Source organism: Nicotiana attenuata, chromosome 1 (assembly GCF_001879085.1).
Source record: "Nicotiana attenuata strain UT chromosome 1, NIATTr2, whole genome shotgun sequence".
In the NCBI taxonomy this organism is placed as follows: Eukaryota; Viridiplantae; Streptophyta; class Magnoliopsida; order Solanales; family Solanaceae; genus Nicotiana; species Nicotiana attenuata.
The window spans coordinates 61,409,091-61,431,841 of record NC_031989.1 but is presented as its reverse complement, the minus strand read 5'-3'; the positions used below and the strand labels follow the sequence as shown (position 1 = coordinate 61,431,841).

General features: G+C 40.6%; 1 protein-coding gene and 1 pseudogene across 1 annotated transcript; both read right to left on the bottom strand.

The window, feature by feature from the left end:
* On the bottom strand, nt 385-17,879 carry LOC109241206 (annotated as a pseudogene).
* On the bottom strand, nt 18,008-22,471 carry LOC109236589. The gene is made up of 7 exons (XM_019402786.1): nt 22,291-22,471; nt 19,541-19,681; nt 19,156-19,215; nt 18,726-18,917; nt 18,393-18,639; nt 18,201-18,297; nt 18,008-18,085 (listed from the first exon to the last, which is right to left on the bottom strand). The coding sequence occupies exons 1-7, from the start codon at nt 22,469-22,471 to the stop codon at nt 18,008-18,010; spliced, it is 996 nt and encodes a 331-aa protein (XP_019258331.1).

Genomic DNA, 22,751 nt, shown 5'->3' with positions numbered 1-22,751 from the left:
AAAGAGAAGCCATGAGTGAATAGGAATGAAATGGTAGAACTTAAGAACAGTTGAACAAAATTGTTATTTATTCATTTTTGTTGATCACCAATATCACTGTATTGTTTTGGTTTTCATCTACTTACGACTTCAATTTCCTCATTCAAGTTTCATCTACTTTTCCAAATTTTGATTATTAACATTGGCAGGTCCTTTTTCAAGCACTGGATGCACAGCTTGAGAATGTAGTTTTCGCATAACAGTACTATTTGTGCTCAATCACGCAAAGTCTATCCATATATCTTTAATTTGTGCCATGACACCTATAAGTCAAAAGTTGTACCATTTTTTCAACTGCTTGATTTATTGTAAATACCTGATAATTCCATCATGTCTTGATTCATCTCAAACCAAATTACGGAAAACTTCTTTATACTCCACATTTCTAGCTTCATTCGTTATTTGGCCATCATCATCATAAACTAAAATCTTCAACCCTTTTCTACTCGTCACGCGTGAAAGAGCAACATACAGTTGTCCATGAGTAAACACTGGCTTCTTCAAAAATAATCCCACATGAGACAATGACTGGCCTTGACTTTTATTAATTGTCATGGCAAAAGATACAACAATTGGAAATTGTCTTCGGTGGAACTTAAAAGGTATTCTTGCATCTGATGGCGTCAACGTCATTCTCGGAATAAACACTTTTTGTCCAGCTATATTACCCGATAAAACCTTGGCTTCAATAACTCAATTTCCAAGTCTTGTGATGATCAACCTCGTGCCATTACACAATCCTGATGACTGGTCTATATTTCTCAGCAACATCACAGGAACACCAACCTTTAAAGTAATAGAGTGATTTGGAATTCCAGAACATTTAATACTGTTTAGGAATTCGGGTGTATGTACGTGCTCCAAAGCTGAAAAATAATGATCAGACATACAAGCCGTATCAGAACTCAAATATGTCTTCTCAGGACTGTGATTGAGTGAAACCATATATTCATTGATCGACTCAACCATATCAAGAGTCGGAGCAAGAATTGCTCTTTGCTGGAGGTAATCAATGTCACTAGAATGGTTAAAGAAATCTGGATATGTACTTTCAACAATTGCCGATATTGGATCATCACAATTATTTATGAGAAGATCATCGGGGATTTGGACTTTCTCAATCCCATCAATGGAACTCCCACTCCTTCTATCCCCGATTGCTAAAATCCATTCAGAAAAGTTTTTTAACTCATCCAAATCTACATCTAACTGATTTCTTTGTAACCTCATATTCTTTGTTAGATTTAAGACTTCACAGTGGGCCCACAAATACGAAGAATTCAGAGTAGCGTTAACAATATCTTGCCTAGATCCTTTTGCAATGACAGGCAAAATTTGCCTAAAGTCGCCATCAAGAACAACTGTTTTACCTCCAAAAGGTTTATCAGCACTGGATGTGTCTTTAAATCTAAGAATATCTCTAAGAGTTTGATCAAGAGCTTCAAAACAATATTTATGCATCATTGGTGCCTCATCCCAAATAATCAACTTTGTCTTTATAATCAAATTTGCTAGAGGACTACCTTGCTTTATATTGCATGTTGAATCTTCAGTTGGATTAAGAGGGATTGCAAATCTCGAATGAGCTGTTCTACCACCTGGTAACAAAAGAGATGCAATTCCACTAGATGCAACAGTTAACACGATGTCTCCTCTAGATCGTATGCCAGAAGACAGAGTCTTCCAAATAAAAGTCTTTCCAGTTCCTCCATAACCATACAAAAAGAAGAATCCACCTTTGGCTTCATTCACTGCCCTCATAATTTTGTCATAAACCGACTTTTGTTCAACTGTCAAATTCATTAATAATTGTTGATGTTCCTCTAACAGAGAACGACGATTATAATGCAATTCATCATGGATTGACCTATTGCTGTGTTCAACTTCTTCCTCATTGTAAAGAGGTCTTGGCATTGTTGAAAAATCATGAAAACTTCTTCCACAGCTTTTTAAAACCTTTTCCAACTTTTGTAAACAATGATTTTTCAATTCATCATCTGTTAGCTCTGTCTCTGAAAGAACAAAAAGAATCATAGAATTTAAATAACAATAATATAAAAAATATATTACATGATTACACAAAGGTTTTCATCCACTTCATCAACCACTTGGCCACACCCTTGGAGTATATAGTTTGTTTTCTTCATTTATGTTTCCATATTTCTTTCCCTTCTATTCCCAAGAAACGCCTAAAATAGTTCAACCATTGTACACCAGACATCAACAAAATCCTTAGCAAAACTTTATCCCAAAAGAATAAGTCATTGATTAGCAATAAAAGGAAGAATGGTCTTTTCATTTTATATTTCCATTCATTTTAAAACTCATGTAGATAAGTTCTGAGAATTCAAACCCACTCAAACCTAAAGACCATATTATGACAAAAAGGCTTGTCTATGTTTATAATTTAATATTGACGTAAACAAACAGGTGAAGACCATATATAGTTCGTTTTCTTCATTTATATTTCCACATTTCTTTCCTTCTACTCCTAAGGAACACTCAAATTAATTCAACCTTTGCATATTCTTCAAGGAATACAATAAGTTATGGTTTAGCAAAAAGCTAAAACAAAATTAATTGCCTATCAGTTCCAGATTTGCTATCAATGCAGCAAACATGCAATACAAAAGGATTACAGCACAGCAGAGTAATCTATACCCCTAGATGACAGAAACATTATCAATAATCCTCAAAGGGTCATGACCAAAAACTCATAGAAGTATTGAATAAAATAATAACTAAAAATTGTTTATACCTGGATTACTCAACAACACTCTTTCTTCATGGAGGATATCTTCTGATAATAATTGCCATGTTGATTGCCACACATATTCTGGGCGAGACATCGAATTGGATAACATCAACGTAGCAAATAATTGCCTAAGATATGATGGCATTCCCCAGTTACTTGCTTCCTTTGTGGCATCCACATACTCTTTATCATCATCCAATAACCCAAGTGCATAACATGCATCTCTAAAAGTGAGATGGTTATGATTGTTGATTATATTAAGATCGTCATAGGATTTTGGACCTTTAATCACATTCAACAACAATCTGAGATAATATAATTTACCAATTCCAGGCGGAACAAAGAAAATTCTTCCAATGGAAAATACAGAAGTTCTTCTTTTCTCCCATCTTTTCAATTGTTTCTTCCAAACAAACTTAAGAGGGAACTCTGCATAAGTCAATTCTCTTGCTTCTGGCAATATTTTATTTTCTCAAACCAGCTTAAAAACATTGATTCCTTTACACTTGGTCTATTTGCAACATCATCAATTGGATCATCATCAGAGAATATAACATTTTGTTCATTTGGAAGATGAAATGATAGTCTTTCCACAGGAGGTTCTCTATGGTGAATTGGAAATTTGAATATTCTCCAAGCAGCTTCACATGGTGATATGTATCGACAATCATAATACATATTTATTTCATCAATATTTGATGAGTCTTCCTCTTGCACACTTTGGGAAAAAGCAGCGGTAACACGATCATTTCCTTTGTTAATATACTTAAATAAGTACTTAATTGATCGTGACTGATTGCACCATTCTACATTAATATGAGCACCATACTTAAGTAATAAGAACCGATTGTGAGGTACCACATACCTACTATCCAAGTCAATACCATCCTTTTTGATAATTCTACCGTTACCCCTTCGTCTATAAACAGGATAACCCTCCTCATCAATTGTTGTTGACTCAACAAACCTTTTTGGAAAATGCTTGGTACATCTTCCGCTCTGCATGCAAGGAGAAGACTTTCTTGCAGAACCACACGGGCCATGAATCATAAAATTATGCACAGCCTTATAATAAACAGGATCGGCCAATTCATCAGGTATTTCGGCAGAAATGATTCGATCAATATCTGCAGCAGTTGGATATTTATCACGCTCGTGAAGAAAAAGCAAGATGTGAGCATGAGGCAACCCTCGTTTTTGGAACTCAACTGTATAAATTACTGCACCAAAAAGAAATTATTACACTTCTAAAATATAATTGAAATATTCATTTTAAAGCCTATTATCCTATGTAACATAAAAAGTAATTATTTTTTTTAGAAGTTGACTATGGCAATGTACCTGCTTTTACTTTTCCAAAAATCTGATTGTCGCGTAAATCCTTTATCAAACGGTCCAATTTGATTTTGAATATCCTAGCTAAAATGTCTGGACGATCCTCAGGATTTAAGCCCCTACTCTCTACAAATCTACGAATCTCAGGCCACTTTGGATTGCAAGTAAAGGTGATGAAAAGATCAGGGTACCCGGCCCATTTGCATATTTGCCATAGCATCTTGATAGTTTTGAATCATGTATCGTACACCCCCTATGAAGCTGGACGGTAGAATTATCCTTTTTCCTTAAGAAGAAGGATTAATTTCTCCATGCAAAACAGCATCTTGTAAGCTTTTATACATGTGACATCTCAACTTTTTTTGATTGAGCCTAATATACCTTAATCAAGAAGATTCGATCATTGTATATGCATCAACCATGTAACGACCCGACCGGTCGTTTTGAGCTCTAGCATGTCGTTCAGCAGTCTGAGGCCATAAACAGCTTCATTTCAGGTATTATGACTTGTACGCGTGGTCGGAATTAAGTTTCAGGAAGTTCAGAGTTGATTTGGAAAGAGAATTCTCATTTCAGAAGCCTTAAGTTGAAAGAATTAACTAGGATTGGAATTTTGAGTAAAAGACCTCGGAATCGGGATCCGAAGGTTCCAACAGGTTCGTATGATAATTTCGGACTTGGGCGTATGCCCGGATCAGGTTTTGGATGACCCGGGAGCGTTTTGGCGCCTATTGTAGAAAGTAGCATTTTGAAAGAAATTTCATAAGTTTGGGTTGAAGTGCATTTCATTGATATCGATGTCCGTTTGGGATTCCGAGTCTGGGAGCAGCTCCGTATGGTGATTCTGGATTTGGGAGCGCGATCGGAAGTGAATTCGGAGGTCCGTAGGTCATTTTAGAGTCATTTGGCTAAAGATAGAAATTAAATTCGAAGGTTTTTGAGAAGTTTGACCGGAAGTGGACTTTTTGATATCGGGGTCGGAATCCGATTCCGGAAGTTGCAATAGGTCCGTAATGTTGAATATGACTTGTGTGCAAAATTTGAAGTCAATCGGACGTGATTTGATAGTTTTAAACGTCGGAAGTAGAAGTTTGAAGTTCTAAAGTTCATAAAGCTTGGATTGGAAGTAGATTCATGATTCTACCGTTGTTTGATGTGATTTGAGGCCTCAAGCAAGTCCGTAATGTGTTGCGACTAGTTGGTATGATTGGTTGGGGTCCCGGGGGCCTCGGGTGGATTCCGGGTGGTTAACGGATCGAATTTGGGTAAAAAGTTGCTGCTGGTTGCTGGTATCTGGTTTCCTTCTACGCGAACGCGGAGGGAGTCTTGCGAACGCGAAGAGGAAAGTGGGAGGCTTCTGGTTTTGGCCTTCGCGAATGCGAAGGGGGAGTCGCGAACGCGAAGGGGTGGGCTGAGCTGCTATGCGAACGCGAGGAGGAGATCGCGAACGCGTAGAAGGAAAAAGATGGTCTGGGGTCTTTGGCCTACGCGAACGCGAGGCCTTGTGCGCGAACGCGAAGGGCTGGGTGACTGGCCTTCGCGAACGCGAGGCCTTGTGCGCGAACGCGAAGGGCTGGGTGACTAGCCTTCGCGAACGCGAGCGTAATGTCGCGAACGCGAAGAAGGGCGGACCTGGGCTGGGCAGAATGTTTAAAAATCGAGGTTGAGTTCATTTCACCCATTTTTCTCTTGGCTTGGGCGATTTTTGGAGCTTTTGAAGAGGGGGTTCCGTCATTCACCATGAGGTAAGTAATTTATGCCAGTTTTGAGTTAAATGCAAGGTTTACATATGGATTTAAACATGGAAATTGTAGAAAACTTGGGGTTTGAGGAAAAATCTAGAAAATTAGTATTCTTGGATTTTGACCACGGTTTTGGGTATGGAATTAGAGAAAGTCATATATTTGAGTTCGTAAGGCCATGGGTAATCTTTATCTTCAAAAAATTTTGGATTCCGCACGTGGGGCCGAGGGCATTTTTGTCAACTTTTCGATCGGGGTTAGGAATTGTTATAAATTGGATTATAATGAGTAATTGAGCATATATTAATGGATTTGTATAATCATTGGCTTGTTTTGGAGCGTTGTGTGTCGATCCGAGTCTCGGAAGGGCGTGGAATGCCGGTTATGGATCTTCGGAGCGAGGTGAGTCTCCTTTCTAACCTTGTAAGAGGGAATTGTCCCCATAGGTCAGTTATTTGGTTATGTGCTCCTATTTGTGGGGGCTACGTACGCACGAGGTGACGAGAGTCCGTGCGTAGCTACTGTTATGCTTTTGTCCGGGTAGTTTAGGACCAAAGCATGCTATATCTGGAATATCTGTAACCTTATTGACAGCTTGAATTGCTTAAATCACATTGAATTTGTAGATGAACTTCTAAAAGGATTAAACTTCATTTTCTTAAATTGTTAAAAGGGAAAGTGGCTTTTATTTGAATAAGTATTCCCCGATAAATTCTTAATTGGCTATATGAGCATGTATTTCTATGTGTACCTGCGTCGCATGTATGGTTCGCGAGCAGGGTGATTGTTTATTTTATGTTGACCGCATCGCATGGATAGTTCGCGAGTGGGGTAATAGATGCATCTATGGTTCGCGCCGTTCGACCCTCGGCAGTGCACAATTTATTTTCTGTTGGAGCGGGCCGTATGTACCACGGTGTTATTTGTGCATGCTTGTATTGCTGCCTTGAACTTATTGAAGTTGTTATTGCCTCTTCATGGCTTGAGAACATTTGGATAAATAATGAAAAGGAATTTTGGAAATTTCCTATAAAAGAAAATAATCGTTCACTTGTTTCCTTCTATTGGATTAAAAAACCATGTTTATAGAAATCCGCGATTTAATGTTTTATTGACATCACATTATTGGACCCTTAGTAAGTGTCGAAGTCGACCATCTCGTCTCTACTTCTTCGAGATTAGGCGGGATACTTACTGAGTACACGTTGTTTATGTACTCATACTACACTTCTGTGCATTTTTGTTGTACAGGTATATGTAACTCTAGTGGCCTACTGGCCGTAACAGCACGGATGATTTGGGGACTAGGTGAGTTGCATTATTCGAGGCGGCCCGCAGCTAGTATAGTCCCTTCTAGTATATTGTATTTACTTTCTGTCCACTGTATTCCGGACGGATGTTGTGTTATATTATTTCTTAGAAATTGCTCATGCACTTGTGACACAGGGTTCTGGGATGGATTTTAAATTACTTTGTATTAATTGCTCATTATTTAATTTGAATTGAAGCAGTTATCCTTTTACCTATGAAGTTGGGAGGAAAATCTTGGTTTTCAAATTGTAAAAAAAATGGAATCTAATTAAGTATTTTAGTTGGCTTGCCTGACAGGAGTGTCCGGCGCCATCACAACCCTTAGTGGATTTTGGGTCGTGACAACATGGTATCATAGCACTAGGTTCCTAGGGTCTCACGCGTCATGAGAAAGTCTAGTAGAGTCTCGCGGATCGGTACGGAGACGTTTGTACTTATCCTCGGGAGGCTGCAGGACTGTTAGGAGTACTTCCCTTCTTGATTCCTTATCGTGCGATTTGATTCCTGTGAGGCTTATGCATTTGTTCCTTTCTACTCAATCTTATGCGACGCGAAGCGTTTGTTATAAATCGAGAATTGAAGGACCGTAATGGTACCACAGATGTGATACGGGATGTTTATCCCAGTATAGCTAATTGGATTATTATCGTCGCTTATGGAAGAATATCTTATTGTTTCAGCCCAGTAGCGGTGCTTCTTAGGGCTCTGAGGCTAGGCACAAGTTTCCATGATGCTTATGAATTATTGTTCCGCAGTATTGATATGATGGTAGGACAATTGCCTACGTGTCGAGGCAGTGAATGACTTGAAGGGAGTTTACTCAGTGCATAATCAAGCGATTCAGTATTTTGTTCCCGGGAGGGGAAAGGCAATCAGACTAAGGATGGTCAGACGTGGGCTGGTGGAAGTAGTGAGACTTGGTAATTGTGAGCATGGTGGAGTTTTCTTTCTTCTATGGTGGGGTGTCATTGTCCTTATTGAACGTACTGAGTTTGTCGGTGTTATGACCTTCTACAATTCACCTTTGGGGCAAGTTATTGTGAAACAGTATTGAAAATGCGACTGTCAGATATCGCAGGGTGTAGTAGTTCAGGGTTGAATCAGTGTTTCTAATGTCGGCGGTATGAGAAAGATGATCTTCCGAAAGGTGTAGTTAGCAGCAATTAAGGGTTCAAGTGCCACGAAGATAGATTTTATTTAAGGTAGCAACTGAGCAGCAAAGGATGAGAAAAGATATGTGGGAAGTGTCAGGCGGTGACTAAAATCTCTAGAAGGCCGAGTATAAGAGGCCAAGGGTCAAGTAGTCGATTAAGGGGATGAGTTCCGCCAAAGTGGGAGAGTGGCGCAGTTGAATATGGGCTTTGCAGTGGGATGACCACGTACCTTAAGGAGAGTTTGGAGTGATTTGAGAATATTAGTGATTGGTGATTGGGGTCTACGGATTTAATTTGAAGTATGAGCTATCATGCAGCAGGAGATTTGATATAACGGGAAGGGGCTGCTTGAATGAAGAAGGATACAACATAAATTTGAATTGGAAGAATGTTTCCGCACATTTAATTGATGTCCACGAGGGGTGAATGGACTTGTGCAGCTGGAGAGTGAGCTCAGACTCAGGATGGGTTGTTGATGTCGTAGTGATTGTACCTCGTACTGCAGCGTTGGAAGATGTCGGGGAGTGATTTCTACAGGTGGGTTATTCCTGTGAGTAGGTTAGCGGCCGCGTAGTTGGCGAGGCTTCTGCGAAGAATTCTAGTGGTTATACATCGAAGATGTCGGTCGTGCAAATGTGGTTGATGATTCAGAGTATAAAAAGGGGGTTTTACAGTAAGATTCCGAGAATTTTGGCGGTTGATTGCGCAAGATTACGTCAATAAGAGATAAAGAGTCCTGGTGAATGCCAGAGTTGTGTAATAATGGCTTCATGAGCAGTTGGAGAGTCCCAACGCTTTTGATTGGGTTGCATGGTTAACCACTTGCAAGATTTCTGGCTATTAGCATATCGATGGGCTATTTCAGCTACGGGAAAAGAACATAAGTGGTAATTTGAGCAAAGGAATTGTTAAAGGGTGCTATGGTTGGCCTTATTGGCTCATGTTCAGACTTGAGGAAGGATTCAGGACTTATGCCTTGTATGGATGTGGGTTTTAAGGGGAGTGATTCCGCCGGGTGCCTCGTCGAGAGGGTATTCATGTGTTATAAGATTTATGGAGTTGATTATATTCGGGACCAAGTCAGAGCGAGTGGCTCTCAGCAACGGTCCTAATGGATTCAAAAAGAGGTGAAGTATGGTGCCTGATGATTTCGAGCCTATAAGTACAGTTAAGAATCAAGCTTTTGCAGCAGCTTATGAGTGGAGGCCCAGAGTGTTCTATGATGTTTTGACTTGCAGTGTAGCACTTGAGAGAAAGATGAGAAAGGACTTCGAATTCGTAGAAGGATTAGCAGAATGGGCATATCAGTTGAGCGTGCGAATGTGCGCACAAGGAAGGTATGAAATGGTTCATGGGATTTGAGACAGCGTGGTCTCGCAGTTCGAGGTTACTCGGGGTGAGTGCGAATAGAGTATGGTAAGTGTTGGATGGAGTTATTGTTGTTTTGATGGCAATCAAGGATAAACTGGACGAAGATAGATTGGTTAGCCATAATTGAGTTGGCATATTAGTGGTGGAGGTCAGTTCCTTCCGTGTGATCAAGTTATGCAAGTGAATTGTGACGGTGCGTATGAGGCTTGTCAGCCGCCGTAGTTGATATTATTCAGGAGCATCCTTCTATTATGGCTAGTTATGTGGAAGCGGATTCCGGAAGGGCTATGGTGCCTTAGACCACTACCTAGATGTTTGCATGTTCTACGGTTATAAGAATTTGCCTGTGTGTTGCTATGTTTCCCCTGAAGTGAGTTCGGCGAAAAGCTTTTATATGATGAAGTGTTGACCTATTAGTGGTTCCGAAGCTATGATGAAAAACGAGTTCCATCGTATATTGGCATGTTAAGTGCAGTGAGTGGCATGGAATTTGAAGTGAAGATCAAGGTAGCAGTTCGGTGTTGACAAGGATGTCACGAGCTCTGATGAGCAAGAAAGGAGTTTCGATGTTTAAGGTAAGTTGGCTTTGTCACCAGCGTCACCTGCGATCGATGTTTTGTGAAAAGGGTTTTGCATCCTGGTTAATGATTCTTGATCGCTTTTCAGCGTTAGTGCGGCCGGTGGTTTGGAGGTACGACCCAGTTAATTGTTATGGTAAGTTGTGGGAGTGTGTCCCACAGGAAGATTGTATAAGTGTGGCAGGTAGTCACATGATTGATTAAAGACTTAAACTAAGTATGAAGGTTGTGATAATATTGTTGATTTGAGAATATATGCCTGGAGGGCACTCGGTCTATTGAGTCGCGGACTGCGGATGATTTCTCCGAGTATGATGGATGTTCTTATGTGTTATGAGCGGAAGAGGAGTTATTATGGACCTTTGAAAGGTAATTAGCCTAGTTCAGTGCGATCAGAATCGGCTTGAGGTCGGTGGATGGATTCAAATGTGAATATAGGCTCTATATCAGGCCAAACGTGTTCAGTTCAGTAATGCGCTCCTTATGGAGGAGTAGTTAGGGTGTTATTTTGTTGTCAGATATTTCATGTAGTGATACGTTGCGTCGTGTGAGTTGGGAGGCGGCTTGAGAAATTGCTTATGTGTTGAGGATCCACGTAGAGATGATGTTATATGAGCAGGATGCTTTTGAGATTTCAAATCGTATATCTGTCACGACCCCAGTTCACCCTCGATGATCATGTCGTGATGGCACCTAGTTCCTACAACTAGGTAAGCCTATCGATGCGGAAATAATAACTTAACTTGCGAAATGGTTAAATAAAGCTAAACATATTAAAATATTAACTGCATATAAGGCCGCTCGGCCTATACAACCCAAAAGAAGTGCGGAAGTCTACAACTAAATCCCAAAACCCGGAAACTCACGGGAACCACAGGCTAACAGAAAACATAGTACGCTGCTCTAACTCTGATATATCTAAACAACTGAGAGAAAAGGGATAAACTAAATACTAAAGATGGAACAGAATAGAGACTCCTGGTCTGCGGACGCGGCAGATATACCTCGAAGTCTCCGTGTATCTCCTCGCCTCAAGGATAGTGCGCCTGAGAAGAGGTACCTAGATCTGCACATGAAAAACATGCGCAGGAAGGTCATGAGTACACCACAGCGGTACTCAGTAAGTGCCAAGCCTAACCTCTGTTGGGTAGTGACGAGGAAGGTCATGGCCCTACTGAGATAAAACATAATAAATAATAAGATAACGGAAACAGTTTAAATAAATTCTACAGCGAGAATCTAAACCAAATAAATAAGGAAGAACAGTAGTAGAAAGCAAAGGTAACAATACAAGGAATACTGCTCTCAACAAGGAATAATAGCCGGGGATCTCTTGGTATCCCGAGGATCTCTTGGTATCCTCATTATATGCACCAGGGATCTCTTGGTATCCCGAGGATCTCTTGGTATCCTCATCATATACACTGGGGATCTCTTGGTATCCCGAGGATCTCTTGGTATCCTCATCATATACACTGGGGATCTCTTGGTATCCCGAGGATCTCTTGGTATCCTCGTCATATACACTGGGGATCTGTTGGTATCCTCATCATATACACTGGGGATCTCTTGGTATCCCGAGGATCTCTTGGTATCCTCATCATATACACTGGGGATCTCTTGGTATCCCGAGGATCTCTTGGTATCCTCAATAAGTAAGCCGGGGATCTCTTGGTATCCCAATACATATAGAAATACATGTGCCAGGGATCTCTTGGTATCCCGCACCCTCAATCCAGAATATATCAAGTACAGGGGGATCTCCCGGGAAGCCGTCCCGTAGTCCCAAATTAAACACACAACAACAACAACTCATAATCTCAGAATATATCAGTACAAGTAATAGAAATTTCTAGCCTAACGTGCTTCACAGAGTACAAATAGTACAGTTAAACAATTAAGCAAGTAAGTTAGCTAAACATGCTTCTCTAAGCTAGCACAGGTTTAAACTTACAGTCCAGAATGAACAAGTAAACAGGAAAACTCAATTTAAATACTTCAAGTAGAAACGGGTTTACAACAATTAGCTCAAGTACGCGCTCGTCACCTCACGTACGAGGCATTCAAATATTCAAAGATCATGTCCTAAGGGGAAAGGTCCCCCACACAAGGTTAGACAAGCCACTTACCTCGAACCGGCTCAATAATCAACTAGGAACCACGCCTTTGCCACGAGTATCCGACTCCAAATGGCCCAAATCTATTCAATTCAATTACATATCGTAAATAATATTGCAAACAACTAATTCCACTATTAAATTTAAAGCTAGGGCGCGAAAATAGGTAAAATGACCAAAACGCCCCTCAGGCCAACATCTTGGAATCGAATGATTTTCACATATTCAGAACCCTCGTACTCTCACGAGTCTAACCATATAAAAATCTCCCAAATCGGAGGTCAAATGCCCACTCAAAACTCAATAGTTTGGTCTAAGAAGTTTTTTCCCAATTTTGACCCCAAATTCGAAATTAGATGATGGATTAAGCTAGATATTGATGGAATACAACTAAAAGGGATTAAGGAAACGTTACCCAATGATCTTCTCTTCAAAACCCACTCAAAATCGCCCTCTCCCGAGCTCTCAATTGATTTTTCCAACTTTTGAAACTCAACCCTCGAAATCCCCTTTTCTGAACAGGTGTTTCCGCTTCTGCGGACAAGGGACCGCTTCTGCGGTCCTGCTTCTGCGGACCACGAGCCGCTTCTGCGGCTTCCACTTATGGTCCCAGCTTTCGCATCTGCGGTTTCCCACCCGCAGGTGCGGTACCGCTTCTGCGGCAAAAATTCCGCATCTGCGGATCCTGTTACTCCTGCTAAATTCCGCATCTGCGTCTGACTGGCCGCTTCTGCGGCTCCGCACCTGCGGGACCCAAACCGCAGGTGCGGTTATGACAGTAGACAGAACCTTCAGCAATTCATTCAACCTCAAAATTTTCCGTCAACCACCCGAAATCATCCCGAGGCCCCTGGGACCTCAACCAAAAGCACCAATACCACTTAATACCTTATTCGAACTTGTACCAATCCTTAAAACACCTAAAACAACACTGGAAACCCGATTTAATCAATGATTCAAGCCTAAGAACTTCAAATTTCTTCCAAATACGCTTTCGATCAAAAACCTAACCAAAACACGTCCGAATGACCTGAAATTTTGCACACACATCCCAAATGACATGACGGAGCTACTGCAACTTCCGGAATTCCATTCCGACCCTCGGATCAAAACTCGCTATCGGACCGGAGATTTCAAAAATATAAACTTCGGCATTTCAAGCCTAAATGAGCTACGGACTTCCAAAGTTCATTCCGAACACGCTCCCAACCTCGAAATCACCTAACGGAGCTAACAAAACCTTCGGATTTCCATTTCGAGGCCGTCTTCACACTGTTCCAATTACGGACCATTTTTCAACTCTTAAGCTCTCATTTAGGGACTAGGTGTCCCAAAACACTCCGAATCCTAACACCGAACGTCCCGGCAAACCAAAATAGCAGAAATGAACTTAGGGGGAACAGTTAATGGGGGATCGGGGCGTTAATTCTTAAGACGACCGGCCGGGTCGTCACAATATCGCACCTCAGTCGTGCTTGAGTTTTGTGGCTTCTGGCGCTATATGTCTCCCCACGGATGGAATTATGCACTTAGTGTGCTTGTGACCGGTATTCGGTATATTATTGAAATGAGCAATCTAGCTCGGTGCGTATCTCCTTATGCGATTTTTATGGGTAGATCGGGTGGCACGCCGTCATGGTTATATTGTTCGGATCGGGTTGCGAGCCGCAACAGTATGAAGATGAGTACAGATCCCCGTATCTGTTTTTATGAGTTTTGTTTCCTATTTTATGAGGGAGGCTTATATTAGCTGTGTGCCCGTCGCATGTATGATTCGCGAGCGAGGTGTTTGTTAATTAAGTCCACCGTGTTGCATGTATGATTCGCGAGCAGTGTAGTTGAGTTTCCTTCTCAAAGTTTGCTTTCCTTTATATCGCGTTCGATATGGTAGCCTATTGGCACATTGTAGCATCATATGAGACTTTTGATCATGTCGGGGTGGCTTATTGCCTGAATAGTTCGTACTGGGTGAGACGAGATCATTGAATTCGAGATTAGTGCAATCTGAGTATATGGAGTATATCAAGGAGCTAAGACCATTATTTGGTTCAGAATAAGGTGATGGGTTTTGTCAGGGGTATAGACCTAATGACCTGTTGACTCGGCAGTTGGTTATGAGTTTCTGCACATCTCTTCCTTAGTGGCGGTATTGTAAAGGTTAGAGTAAGACCTGTGTATGTCATGGGGTGCAATGGGAGCATCGGATTAGTAGGATTTTGACTAAGTTGATCAGAAAATGTTATTGTGGTCCGGTGAGTAAATTGATGCTAGGTGTGAATTCAGCAAAGTTATGCAGCCATGTTTGGGTGCAGCGTGTGGTGATTGATATGGTGATATTATGTTGGAAACAGGTCAGGCATAGAATTCCAGATGTTGGAATTGGGCTCTAAAGCTTATTTGCTTGAATAAAAGGGAATATCTTCAGAATTGATCGAGCTGATGTGCTCAACTGAGTCGTGGTAGCACGGGAAGGTGCATGAGAAGTTAAACAGTGATTTCAGACTACTTCAGTGTAGTTCTCAGCACGTTCGAGAACGAACGTATGTTTAAGTGGGAGAGAATGTAACGACCTGACCGGTCGTTTTGAGCTCTAGCACGTCGTTCAGTAGTCTGAGGCCATAAACAGCTTCATTTCAGGTATTATGACTTGTACGCGTGGTCGGAATTAAGTTTCGGGAAGTTCAGAGTTGATTTGGAAAGAGAATTCTCATTTCGGAAGCCTTAAGTTGAAAGAATTAACTAGGATTATAATTTTGAGTAAACAACCTCGGAATCGGGATCCGAAGGTTCCAGCAGGTTCGTATGATGATTTCGGACTTGGGCGTATGCCCGGATCGGGTTTTGGATGACACGGGAGCGTTTTGGCGCCTATTGTGGAAAGTAACATTTTGAAAGAAATTTCATAAGTTTGGGTTGAAGTGCATTTCAGTGATATCGATGTCCGTTTGGGATTCAGAGTCAGGGAGTAGCTCCGTATGGTGATTCTGGAGTTGGGAGCGCGATCGGAAGTGAATTCGGAGGTCCGTAGGTCATTTTGGAGTCATTTGGCTAAAGATAGAAATTCGAAGGTTTTTGAGAAGTTTGACCGGAAGTGGACTTTTTGATATCGGGGTCGGAATCCGATTCCGGAAGTTGCAGCAGGTCCGTAATGTTGAATATGACTTGTGTGAAAAATTTGAAGTCAATCGGACGTGATTTGATAGGTTTAAACGTCGGAAGTAGAAGTTTGAAGTTCTAAAGTTCATAAAGCTTGGATTGGAGGTTGATTCATAAAGCTCGGGTGAATTCCGGATGGTTAACGGATCGAATTTGGGTAAAAAGCTGCTGCTGGTATCTGGTTTCCTACTACGCGAACGCGGAGGGAGTCTCGCGAACGCGAAGAGGAAAGTGGGAGGCTTCTAGTTTTGGCCTTCGCGAACGCGAAGGGGTGGGCTGAGCTGCTACGCGAACGCGAGGAGGAGATCGCGAACGCATAGAAGGAAAAATCTGGCCTGGGGTCTTTGGCCTACGCGAACGCGAAGGGCTGGGTGACTGGCCTTCGCGAACGCGAGGCCTTGTGCGCGAACGCGAAGGGCTGGGTGACTGGCCTTCGCGAACGCGAAGAAGGGCGGACCTGGGCTGGGCAGAATGTTTAAAAATAGTGGTTGAGTTCATTTCACCCATTTTTCTCTTGGCTTGGGCGATTTTTGGAGCTTTTGAAGAGGGGATTCCGTCATTCATCATGAGGTAAGTAATTTATGCCAGTTTTGAGTTAAATGCAAGGTTTACATATGGATTTAAACATGGAAATTGTAGAAAACTTGGGGTTTGAGGAAAAACCTAGAAAATTAGTATTCTTGGATTTTGACCACGATTTTGGGTATGGAATTTAGAGAAAATCATATATTTGAGTTCGTGAGGCCATGTGTAATCTTTATCTTCGAAAAATTTGGATTCCGGGCACGTGGGCCCGAGGGCATTTTTGTTAACTTTTCGATCGGGGTTAGGAATTGTTATAAATTGGATTATAATGAGTAATTAAGCATATATTAATGGATTTGTATAATCATTGGCTAGTTTTGGAGCGTTGTGTGTCGATCCGAGTCTTCTGAAGGGCGTGGAATGCCGGTTATGGATCTTCGGAACGAGGTGAGTCTCCTTTCTAACCTTGTAAGAGGGAATTGTCCCCATAGGTCAGTTATTTGGTTATGTGCTCCTATTTGTGGGGGCTACGTATGCACGAGGTGACGAGAGTCCGTGCGTAGCTACTGTTATGCTTTTGCCTGGGTAGTTTAGTACCCAAAGCATGCTATATCTGGAATATCTGTAACCTTATTGACAGCTTGAATTGCTTAAATCACATTGAATTTGTAGATGAACTTCTAAAAGGATTAAACTTCATTTTCTTAAATTGTTAAAAGGGAAAGTGGCTTTTATTTGAATAAGTATTCCCCGATAAATTCTTAATTGGCTATCTGAGCATGTATTTCTATGTGTACCTGTGTCGCATGTATGGTTCGCGAGCAGGGTGATTGTTTATTTTATGTTGACCGCGTCGTGGATAGTTCGCGAGCGGGGTAATAGATGCATCTATGGTTCGCGCCGTTCGACCCTCGACAGTACACAATTTATTTTCTATTGGAGCGGGCCGTACGTACCACAGTGTTATTTGCGCATGCTTGTATTGCTGCCTTGAACTTATTGAAGTTGTTATTGCCTCTTCATGGCTTGAGAACATTTGGATAAATAATGAAAAGGAATTTTGGAAATTTTCTATAAAAGAAAATAATCGTTCACTTGTTTCCTTCTATTGGATTAAAAAATCATGTTTATAGAAATCCGCGATTTAATATTTTATTGACATCACATTATTGGACCCTTAGTAAGTGTCAGAGTCGACCATCTCGTCTCTACTTCTTCGAGATTAGGCGTGATACTTACTGAGTACATGTTGTTTATGTACTCATACTACACTTCTGCGCATTTTTGTTGCACAGGTTTATGTAACTCTAGTGGCCTACTGGGCGTAGCAGCACGGATGATTTGGGGACTAGGTGAGTTGCATTATTCGAGGCGGCCCGCAGCTAGTATAGTCCCTTCCAGTATATTTTATTTACTTTCTGTCCACTGTATTCCGGACGGATGTTGTGTTATATTATTTCTTAGAAATTGCTCATGCACTTGTGACACCGGGTTCTGGGATGGATTTTGAAATACTTTGTATTAATTGCTCATTATTTTATTTGAATTGAAGCAGTTATCCTTTCACCTATGAAATTGGGAGGAAAATCTTGGTTTTCAAATTGTAAAAAAGAAAAATGGAATCTAATTAAGTATTTTAGTTGGCTTGCCTGACAGCAGTGTCCGGCGCCATCACGACCCTTAGTGGATTTTGGGTCGTGACAAACCAAGAATTGCTGAAATAATCTTCTAGAAGACACAATCGCCGGAACTTCATTATTCCTTTCTTGAATTTTATAAGCAAAATACTCCCGCATGCTAACACATTTCCTTTCTCCAGTTGATTCATCATCTCCCTCGAAAGGAATGTCCTCTCTGTATCCATCTTCACCATATGGAAATAGTAAAGGATATTGTAACCCTAAATAGGCAGCATTTAATTCATTTATCCTTTGTAGCTGTCCGGATTGGGTTTCGATAATGATGTCCCTATCACATCTAGATAGTTCAAAATCTCCCACCACTGCAGCAACCTCTGAAACCGTAGGCAAATTGTATCTTCTTCCATCGGTGCTCCTTTTTCCTATCAATCTGAGTCTAACATTGGAGCTTCTATCTTCTTAAAATCTATCTCTTACCATTCTAAATGTCTTTGCCAAAACATTGTTTCCATCAAGCATTTGCTTCAGATCATTAACAATCTCAACATGAAGTTTGTTCATGTTTTGGCCAAGACTGCACAGAAATACATATATATGAAATTATTATATATTGTATTTTCATGCAAAATATATTTACGTGTTATAATTCATTTATGGTAGAATCCAAACCTCACAGCATGAATTCTATTTTGTACTTCATTTTCTGTATCATAAATATATAATTGCGCAAACTTCGGGTTGGATCCATCAGGAGGCAATAGACTTCCGATTTGATGATAGTTCTGACCAGACAATTTGAATGTTCTTGGTCCCCGTGTTTGATTAACAGAGACATCAACCTTTCCCCCCATTGATGTAAATGAGAACATAGAATTATAGATCTTAATGTTCTCTCGAAAATGGTCGCTTTTAGGACCTGCATTTTATACAATTGGAGAATGACGAACTGTATACGAAATGCGATATTATTTTAAAAAGATTAAAATAGATGTTTCCCCTTACCAGATCCAAACAACAATTGCGTTAGAATTTGAGGAGGGTCCTTTGGATTCGGCAGCTTTATCTTTCCACGATTACAACATATATTAAATACTGGTCGTTTAGACTTATACTGCTTATTGACTCTTTCTTCGAACCAAAAATATGCCCCACAATATTCACATACATTTGTAGGATCTCCTATATCCCAGTACTCTATTAATGAAAACATTTATATAGTTAAAGTCACCAATTTTATAATGTAGCTAATTTAATTAATCCCATATATGAAAACACCCATAATACATACCTTCATTGCAAATGTCCCAACAGTCAATGTCAGCCTTTATAAAAAGTTGATAGTAAACTCAAATAAGTGACAATTGAACTGCAACTCTAATTATCAATATATGTTGGACATAATTTATCACTAATTGAGTTATTGTTAACGTACCTTCACACTCATTTGCATCTTCATCATCATCATCACCTTCACCCTCTAGGTTTAGTTGACCTGTTATGCATCAAATAAATATATAATTAACTTTCATGAATTTGTGTATATAATGATAACACTATCGAAATTTTACGACAAAAGTACAATTTTGCAATGAGTCTATAGTGATATGACAAAACTCAAGCTTTACCTTCATCACCTAGGCCAATATTTAAATCAGGGACTTTCTCTTCACTTTGAATACATATAATGCCTTTGTTTAATCTAAAAGTAGTAATTAATAACTCAAAGCAGTAGAAAAAAGTTTAATAATATCCTATAATTTCTTGAATTTAGTTATGAGTTATTATCTAGAGGCAGTTGAGCAACTAACCAAAATTACTTGAATGATCTTGTGGGGTAACATTACTGGAACTTAAAATTTCAGTTTGCATATTGACACGACTTGAATCCATATGCTCATTCACCAATATGCCTTTCCCCATCTTTTGCTTTGTATTGGAAGACAAACAACTTTCAAACTCTGCCATTAAAAAAATTAACTTTTCAAAAGTTTAAATATTCCAGATAATTATAGATAACCATTACATACAAGTTAAGGATTTGGACAGCAAACAAAGACTAACCGTTATCCAGATCACGGAGTGGAAGGGACTTTGGATCATATGCAAATGATTTTGATGAAGAAACTTGTCGACGACTAATTATGGGAATGTGTCACGACCGAAACTCCGCCCCGGTCGTGATGGCACCTCTCGAGAAGACAAGGTCAGCCGGACCATTTTAGAACACCTCTTTTAAGCAGTTAAACAGTTCATAAACAGTTTAAATATAATTTCATGATATTAATTAGCGGGAATACAACCCAACACAGCCCTAATCGGGATGTCACAAGTCACGAGCATCTATTGGAGTGTGAATACAGTTCTACAAGGTCTAAAATACTCGAAACAGAAATAATGAACAAAATAGAGAGAAAACGGTGCTGCGAACGCTGGCAGTCACCTCGCTAAACTCCTATAGCTCTACCTCCAATCAGCCAAAACCCGCTACCGGGTGAATAAATACCTGCATCTGCACACGAGGTGCAGGGAGTAATGTGAGTACTCCAACCCAGTAAGTAATAAGAGTAAATAAAGACTGAGTAGTAGGAAATAATGAATCCACATTCGCGTTAGGCTCAATAAACACAACAGGCTATCAAATCATAATACGAGTCAACCTTCCCTTTTAAAACCCAGCTATTAGTAAAAATCATTTTTGAAATATTTCCAGCAGTTTCTGTAGGGGTTCAACACCATTTAAAATAATAATAGAGATTAAAGCAATAATCGGCCCCTCGGGCAAAGCATAGTTCGTAAAACAGCCCCTCGGGCAAAACAGTAATCATAAATACTTCACAACTTAAAAATCTCGGTGGAAATAACCAAATGCCAAAACAGTGATTAATTTCTAAACATCTCATAATCCCCAGTTTAAATAAAAGTTGTTTTAAAATATTTGTTCAACTTTCCGACAGAGGCTCAATATAAAGATGAGTGAAAACAGTCAACCAATCAACATATTCGATAGGAACTCACTTTAAAGAGAAGTGAAATCAATAAGTTCATAAACAGGCCTCTCAGGCAAATATCACTCATATGCATGTCAATGTCTATCGCCCCTTGGGCTAGCCTCTCTGTCACTCGTGACTCAACTATTTACCAATCAGTGCTCACACTCAGCACTCACGCTCAATAGGTACCATATAGTAACCGCTCCGGCGTGCAGCCCGATCCATATATATATATATATATTTATATATATAATAGCGCTGCGGCAAACAGCCCGATCCATATATCGTCGATGGCGCTCACTAGGGAGTGTGCAGACTCCGGGAGGGGCCCCTTACAGCCCAAGCGCAATATTGATGCGGCGTGCAGCCTGATCCAATATATATATCGCTGCGGCGTGCAACTCGATCCATATAAGCATTGTTGTGGCGTGCAACCCGATCCATATATATATAATAATACTTTGCTGCGACGTGCAGCCCGATCCATAAATATATATAAAATCCTCACAACTGGGCCCTCGGCCTCTCTCAGTCATTAACATCACTATCAGACCCTCAGTCTATCTCAGTCGTCAATCTCACAATCAGACCCTCGGTCTATATCAGTCGTCAATCTCACAATCAGACCCTCGGTCTATATCAGTAAAATAGGGAACTCAGCCCAAACAGTTTTTCACATTTTTTTTTAAGAATATAATGGTAGAGCCAGGTTTGAGAAATAAACAGATAAAAAACATGACTGAGGATATACTTTCAACAAATAGAGTGAGGAAAAATCAGTCAAATGCCCCTAAGGGTCACAGCAAGTCGGCATGAAGCCCCAAACATGGCATACAGCCCAAAGTATAATAACATCAAACGATTAACTATCAATTACTCATTAAAATGGTCATTCGGGATGGACTAGGTCACAATCCCCAGCGATGCTCTACCCCACGCTCGTCATTTAGCGTGCAAGTCACCTCAAAGTAACACAACGATGTGTAATCCGGGGTTTCAAACCCTCAGGACAGCATTTACAATCATTACTTACCTTAAGCCGGCCAAAATCCTAGCTCGCTATGCCCTTGCCTCGCAACTCGATCTCCTCGCGCGTCGAATCTGATCAAAACCACAACGAATACGTCACAATAGGATAATGGAACATAACCCAATCGAAAAGACTCGAAAAATATTGAAATTCACGACATTTGCAAAACCCGAGCCCGGGCCCACTTCTCGAAAATTTAACATCATCGGATTCCTTATCTTGCCACGAGTCTATACATATCAAAAACTCCCAAATCCGAGTTCAAGTGACCCATCACAACTCACTTTAAAATACCAAAAACCAAGCCCTAGCTTCCTTCAATTTAGCTAAATTCTCAAGAATTTCAAGGATAATTCCACAATATAATCGTGTTTTTAACTCATAAAACTTACCTCCAGTCAAACTCCTTCGAATCCCCCTTCAAATGCTCCCAAGTAGCTCCCACAATGCTCAAAAATGGTGAAAATTAACTTAGCCTCGCGGAACACAAAAATGATTTAAAAGAACCCTTCTGCCCAGACCTTTTCCGCTTCTGCGGTTAAATAACCGCTTCCGCGACACCGCTTCTGCGGCAAAAGTTCCGCTTCTGCGGATATCACTAAGGCCCCCAGGAACCGCTTCTGCGACTCAAATTCCGCATTAGCGGTACCGCTTCTGCGGTCAACCTCCCGCTTCTGCGGAAGTCCACTTAAAGTCCAAATCTCGCTTCTGCGGCCTCCCTTTCGCATATGCGACCTCGCTTCTGCGGTCCAAATTCCGCAGAAGTGGAAATACCCAAAGCAGCACACCTTTCCCTTTCACAAGTTCAAAACTCATCCCGATAGCCATCCGAAATCGCCCCGAGGCCCCCGGGACCTCAACCAAAAATGCCAATATATCCTAAAATGTTATTCAAACTTGTTCCAATTATCAAAACACCTCAAACAACACCAAAACCATCAAATTACGTCGAATTCAAGCCTAAGTTCTTCTAAAACTTTCGAAACACGCGTTTGATCAAAACCCAAC